General features: G+C 51.4%; 1 protein-coding gene across 2 annotated transcripts in view; it reads right to left on the bottom strand.

The window, feature by feature from the left end:
• Window positions 1-1,178: 1,178 nt before the first annotated feature.
• The window catches only part of ELP3 (elongator acetyltransferase complex subunit 3), a 91,340-nt gene continuing 85,454 nt past the window's right edge, over window positions 1,179-7,064 (bottom strand). For both annotated transcript variants that reach the window (XM_067294453.1, XM_067294454.1), the window contains one exon: window positions 1,179-1,583. In XM_067294453.1, coding sequence (XP_067150554.1) covers window positions 1,507-1,583 — 77 coding nt within the window. In that variant the 3' untranslated portion in view covers window positions 1,179-1,506. The remainder of the gene's footprint in view (window positions 1,584-7,064) is intronic.

Raw genomic sequence — 7,064 nt, 5'->3', positions numbered from 1 at the left:
CTACAGGCCAGTCAGCCTCACCTCCATCCCTGGAAAGGTGATGGAGCAGCTCATCCTGGAAGCCATCTCCACGCATGTGGAGGAAAAGAAGGTGATCAGGAGTAGTCAGCATGGCTTCACCAAGGGGAAATCATGCCTAACCAACCTGATAGCCTTCTATGATGGAATGACTGGCTGGGTAGATGAGGGGAGAGCAGTGGATGTTGTCTACCTAGACTTCAGCAAGGCTTTTGACACTGTCTTCTATAACATCCTCATAGACAAGCTCAGGAAGTGTGGGTTAGATGAGTGGACAGTGAGGTGGATTGAGAACTGGCTGAATGGCAGAGCTCAGAGAGTTGTGATCAGCGGCACAGAGTCTAGTTGGAGGCCTGAAGCTAGCAGTGTCCCCCAGGGGTCAGTACTGGGTCCAGTCTTGTTCAACTTCTTCATCAATGACCTGGATGAAGGCACAGAGGGCACCCTCAGCAAGTTTGCTGACGATACAAAACTGGGAGGAGTGGCTGATACCCCAGAGGGCTGCGCTGCCATTCAGAGAGACCTGGACAGGCTGGAGAGGTGGGCAGAGAGGAACCTCATGAAGTTCAACAAAGGGAAGTGCAGGGTCCTGCACCTGGGGAGGAATAACCCCATGCACCAGTACAGGTTGGGGGTTGACCTGCTGGAGAGCAGCTCTGCGGAGAAGGACCTGGGAGTGCTGGTGGACAACAAGGGGACCATGAGGCAGCAATGTGCCCTTGTGGCCAAGAAGGCCAATGGTATCCTGGGGTGCATCAGGAAGAGTGTTGCCAGCAGGTCAAGGGAGGTGATTCTCCCCCTCTGCTCAGCCCTGGTGAGGTCACATCTAGAGTACTGCATCCAGTTCTGGGCTCCCCAGTACAAGAGGGATGTGGCACTACTGGAGCAAGTCCAGCGAAGGGCCACAAAGATGATTAGGGGACTGGAGCATCTCTCTTATGAGGAAAGGCTGAGAGAGCTGGGCCTGTTTAGCTTGGAGAACAGAAGGCTGAGAGGAGATCTTATCAACGTGTACAAGTATCTGAAGGGAGGGTGTCGAGAGGATGGGACCAGACTCTTTTCAGTGGTGCCGAGCGACAGGACGTGAGGCAACTGGCACAAACTGAAACACAGACGCTTCCATCTGAACATGAGGAAAAACTTTTTCACTGTGAGGGTGACAGAGCACTGGAACAGGTTGCCCCGAGAGGTGGTGGAGTCTCCTTCTCTGGAGATATTCAAAAGCCGCCTGGATGCAATCCTGTGCAATGTGCTCTAGGTGACCCTGCTTGAGCAGGGGGGTTGGACTAGATGATCTCCAGAGGTCCCTTCCAACCTCAGCGATTCTGTGATTCTGTGAGGACACGGCCCATCTGGCAGAAGCAAGGACCTTCCAGCTGGCAGGCTTTGGTTTTCGGCTTGCATCCGTCGCCTTGAGCTTTCTTTCCAAGAGGAGCCTCCTATCTTCTTCTCCCAACGGTTGGCAGGGGCCGAGGACCTCACCGGGGGTCAGTCCAGCCTTTTCACCATGTAAGGCCCTTCCAGCTCGTAGCCGATCTTCCTGTAGTAGTTCCTCGTGCCGACACCTGCGAGAGCAACGACAAAAAAGCCTAAATCAGTGTGCCAACAAACCGGTCTGAGAAGCCAGGGCTGGCCAGGAAAGTCACTTCCGCAGGAGGGGTGTTTAGCGTGAAAGGACCTCGGCAGACCCACGCAGCCCAGGACTGAAGCCATTTCAGGACCTCAGAGCAACCTAGTCCTCCCTTGACGCGCGCAGAGCGGCGATGCGGCACGGGGAGCGCCCCTTGCTCGCCCTAAAGCGGCTGCAGGAAGTGAGAGGAGAAGAGCGGCGTACCGTGTCCGGGAACGGGGAGGTCAGAGCAGCCCGGGTACGACGAAACCCAAAGGCAGGCTCTCAAGAGCAGGCGGCCCAGCTGCAGGCACCGTTACCAGGAACTGAAGGGCTCTAGACCCCAGCGAGTGCCAGCCAGCCGCTCCCAGAAATGAGCTCAGCTCCACTTCAGCTATACGAGTGGGCTCCGCGGTCGCAATCCAATTTCCTCGTCGAAAGCGAAGGCTCCGAGCGCCTCGGTTCTTAAACCGCCTCTTCCCCCTCCTTCCTCTCTCAACGAGAGCCCGCAGCGTCTGAGCTCCGGGTAAGCCCAGCTCCGGGGGCAAACGCTGCCGCGCGGGCAGCATCCTGCAGGAGGACAGGTCCATTACGGCAGCCATCCCCCTCACCTTATCTAATCACTCACAGATGCAGACATTAGTCATCGGGAGCGGGAGGAGGGAGGAAGAGCTCAACGTCGCGGCACCATTGTCAGCGCAGCTGGTGGATGGGGACAGAAGGACAGAGAGGACACGGCTCGGCATGAAGAAAAGCAGCCCCTCTTACCTCCGATCTCATCCCCGCGGCGGGTTCCTGGAAACTGTGGCGCTTGCAAATGGCTCTCCAGGAATCGGCTGCATCGCCCGCGTACAGTGACCCCGTCCGGCTTGTAACCCCTTCCTCCCCCACCCGCACACCGATAGAGCAACTCGTCTTGAGCTATCGCTGCTTTGACAGACTTGTTTAAGAGAGCTGTAATGCATCTCCTGAACTGGCCTCGCAATAGCTACCAGCCTGCTTCTGCACCTCCGCTCCAGCCAAACCCCTGGGCCAATGGCTTAGAGCAGCCTAACGTTAATTTGAGATACAGAAACTGAGACGCCCAAAACCCAGGCCCCAAAAGCACTCATGCTCCTCGTTCCAACTCAAGTGGAGAAGAGCTTGAAAAATCACGGCCAAAGAACACCAAATTCGCTAAGCTGAGGGGTGAGCCCGAAGACGAAGCCGAACGCAAGGCAACTGCCCAGACCTCCGCTCCCCTCTCCCTGATCTCTGCCCGGGAGAGCTGGCATCTCTGGCCTTGTGTAAACCACCACCTTTGGCAGCATCTTGCCGAAAAAACATCCTCTGGGTTCGGTAGCAGAGATGCTGGGATATGGCATACAGGTTTTGCTCGCAAAACAGAGCCACCCCATCAGCGGCCCAAAATTTAACCAACAATTTGGTTAAAAGGATGAGGGAAACCTAAAGAACAATCCTCTCGGAACTGAGGGATAGTGGAGTAATTCAGCTGATTGTTTTAAAAACACCTTGACCAGAGTTATTTAAGCCTCCCCCTTTTTACTAAAGCTCCTGGAATATGGGTGGATTTTTAAAAGAAGGTAATTTAGGTTGTGTCGGAGCATTATGTGCTGCCTCCATTAATCTCAGAGCTATTAAGCGGTGCTAGTTAAGCGCTAACTCTTCCTCGTTTGAGGGCAACGGGTTCAAGTCATTAACACGACTGATGATGCAGTTGGCCGGCCCTGCGCCCCAGGGGTCCCACACAGTGCTGCCTCCGAAGCGTCTCAGTCGTCATCTCAGCCGTGCTCACGGCAGTGACTTCTTGCACAGAACTACAGTCCTTCAGCAGGAAGGTCTTATGAGAAGACGAAGCAGGGACTCCTCAAGCTGCGGGCTACACGTGCAGGCCGATCTGGGACGTCTCACTAGCTCCAACACCGAGGAGTGTTTCTGACGCAGGAAGCTACCTGTTTTGATGGGGAAAGCCCTCACCAAGATCATCTCAAGAAGCAGCCATTGCATTCAAGCGTGGAAGCCAAGTGTACAGGATAATAGAGAAGCTGCCACAACACCTCTACCATCAGCCCATAACGGACCTGGGAATTCAATGCCTGGATTAAATGATAATGAGGAGAGAGAGGCAGAAATCTGTTGCTTACAAGGGGACTGCGCAGAAGGCAGAGCTCATCCACGCGAGAGACTTCATCCTGCTACGGCGTAATGGGGCAGGCTGGTCACGGTACAGTGGCAGCATTTAAATCTGGAAGCAGGGGAAAGCAAGTAGGTGCGGAGGTACAAGCCAGCTAGGCAGACTGCTTACAGTCTAATTTGGCTCAACAGGAGATCAGTAGATTGAAGCACTTGGTGCTCAAGCCCATACACCTACACTGTATGCAACTGGGGCGTTTACTTCAGACTAGATGGCCCCACCACATGCACGGTTGGAAGACGGCCAAAGAGCTGGTCATCCATTCAGACCTCTCTGCCCCTTTCAGAGGGTGGGGTGTGTTTAATCTGCAGCCGGAGCAAAGCTCACGGTTCGGTTTCCTCCAAAAGGAACCTTGCTGAAATGCACCAAAATCTCTCTGCGAGCCAACCCGATGGGCAGCAGGCATGGATGAGCGCGGGTTTCACTGCCGACCCCCTCTCTGCCGCTCTGAACCGAAAGGCTAACAAACGCAGCCTCCGATACTCATCGGGACGCCTCTAGTACGAAGGCATCTCTTTGTAATCAAAGCATATCAGGGAAATCGCAGCCAGAACAGAGGAAGGTTGTTTTGAGAGCAGCATGGCATAACTGGAAAAGAAATAGGGTGCTGAAACATGGAATTAAAAGCAGGCATACGGCCAGAAACGAGCCACAGCCTTCCTCCTCGATGTGCAGAGTGTAACGCAGTAGGCACTGCTAAATGGAACAAGAGATCTGCGGGACACTAATAACTGGCTATAAATCAGGCAGAAGGAATTCGTGTTCACTAATGAAATAGTCATCTCTATTCTGAACTTATCACAACTTTGTGCAAATGTGAATTCCAAACCGTTGAAGGTAACAAACAAAGTAGCAGGAAAATACGGCTGGCTTCTGGGCACGTGTAGCGGCAAGAAAAATCAAAGCTACAGCTATTAAAACAACGTGCCATTTCATCTGCTCACACTTCATATTAGGGTAAGGGTTGGAGAAGCAATCCATAACGCCTAAGATGCACCCAATACTTGTCCGTTAAGTGTGCCTGAAAGGAAGGTCTTGACAACACAAGTTCTCTTCTCTTCATGGATCTTTGCTGCCCTCATTCACAGCAAACACCAGCTGGCTGCACCCAGCAGCTGGCAGGCCACAAGAACCTGGTCAGACAGGAGTCTTCCCTTCGCTCAAAGTCACGCTTGCACCTTCCAGCGAAAAGAAACAGCATCATCCAAAATTGAAAGAGTAAGGCCAAAAGCCTCTCAGACTGCAACAAAACCCGGCTGGATGCCAGGTCTCACTTGCCTGCACTAAAACAAGCGCCTGGCAGGTAAGGTGTTACCACCTACAGAGCCACCCACGGGCCCTTTGGCCAAAAGTCCTGCCCCTACAGCAGAAAGGCTAAACGGGACCCGCACCCATGCCTGCGTTCGTCTCAGCTGTCCCTAAGTCCGAAGGGCAGTGACCCCCTCCAAATGCCGGGACGTGAGGTTGTATTCAAACCACCGCTGCCAGATTCACCAGCACTGGTTTGGTCGAAGGGACAGGGCTTTGATCACACCTGCCTGGACAGAAACCCACGGTCACAGGCCAGCTGGGGGTTTTTGGAAGCGTCCCTCACTGCAATCTTCAAATTACACATTTTCTGGCAACGGCTTCTGGTTAATTTAACAGTCTTTTGTTCTCATCTGTTGGAAGTCTGAATAATGGTGAATCCCACTGATAAAACCCCAAAGTTGGCTTTTTACCATAATGTTTAAACTGCAAAATTGAACTTCAAAAAAAAAAAAAAAATCAAATCTGTCTGCAGCAGGAGACAGAGAAAATAGATGACCACTGTGTCAGGGTTAAACGCTCTTTCAGCTCAGAAGGAAAAGCAGTGAGTACAGGATAGCGACCCAGAGGAAGGTGGAAATCAGATTTCATTGCAAACCCCCTGCCAGTGACCTTTTCTGTGCAGAGCCCATAAATAAACTCTTCTGACTCAACCCTGCCACACCAGGATATTGCAATGCAGCACCTAAGGCCAAGTATCCTCAAAGATTCCTTTGCCATGGCTCACCAGTCACAGAACTAAGTGAAAATGAGATTGTTTTCAGGATCATTAAAGAGCTCCTAAAAGTTCATAAAATTTCCACAGTGGAGACTTACCGAGGATCACAAGAGAATTATCTGTACACAGGCCTCCACGTCTTTCGGCAACAGCTGAAATCTCTTCTAAAGAAGCACAATCAATGCATATATGATGTCTCACAGCTTCCTTCCCCCTCAAAATATTTCTTAGAAACCGTTAGAGGAGCCCTATGTGCAAGGAACTATAAGGCAGTGAACCTGAGTCAGCTGAACTTTCCAAATTGCCTCAATCCATTAACGTGCCAGCTGCAACTGGTGACAGCGAAACCTCTTCAGAGTTTTGCAGGAATAACTAACTTGTGCAGTTTTTTGCCTTAGGACCAAAGAGCCCTGGGCTCACAGTGGGGACATCCCAATTCTCCATAGGACCTCTGTCAAGTAGGACTTTCCTGCAGAAGTGCTGAGAAAAGGGCACTTGGTTAGTGCAGGCAACAGGACAGGAAAATGCTACATTTATCAAAACACCAAGAATTTCACCCAGAATCAGCAGTGAATCTCCACCCAGCCTCTGGGATTTGGGATGGTTGAGGCTGCTTCTTTTGATATTAGGAAGGATGTTCCCTCCTTGACTGCCATGGAGCTGCTGAGCACTGTAGGGCTCTACAAAGGGAATGTTCTGCTCTAGCTGCAATATAACTTTTGGTTTCAAAAAGGCATGGAAAAGAAAGCAAAAAATGCTTCCCCAGTCATGTGCAGAATTTCCATAGACATCAGTAAGAGACAGATTTCATAGAGTTGGACAGGGGGCTTGGAAGCCACTTCTGCTGGAGAGACCATAAATATCTGCCTTTTAAGTACACCTAAAAGAGCAACCAAAGAAAGCAAAAGCTCTGAGAGAATCCCCTTGGTCCAAGCACACTTCCCATGACCAGACTGACACTGCCAAAGTATTCAAAGGTCGTTCTTCAGAGATCACAAAGCTCACGTTTTATAGTCTCTCAGGATTTGGGGTCAGATGACTTGGAGCATGATGTCAGGGGCAAGTGAGCAAACACGACTCCTTCCATGAGTGCTGGTGGAGACACTAGGCTGCTGCTAAAACATAAGTTTCAGATTTTTCATTATGCTTCTTGCTTTGACCTTCACGAAGTCTAAGACGACTTTGCTAGCTTTCAAACAAATGCCTTGTAGCGAAAT

Source organism: Apteryx mantelli, chromosome 3, assembly GCF_036417845.1.
Source record: "Apteryx mantelli isolate bAptMan1 chromosome 3, bAptMan1.hap1, whole genome shotgun sequence".
Lineage (NCBI taxonomy): Eukaryota > Metazoa > Chordata > Aves > Apterygiformes > Apterygidae > Apteryx > Apteryx mantelli.
Note: the sequence above shows the minus strand (reverse complement) of the source record. Positions and strands in the feature narration are given on the sequence as shown.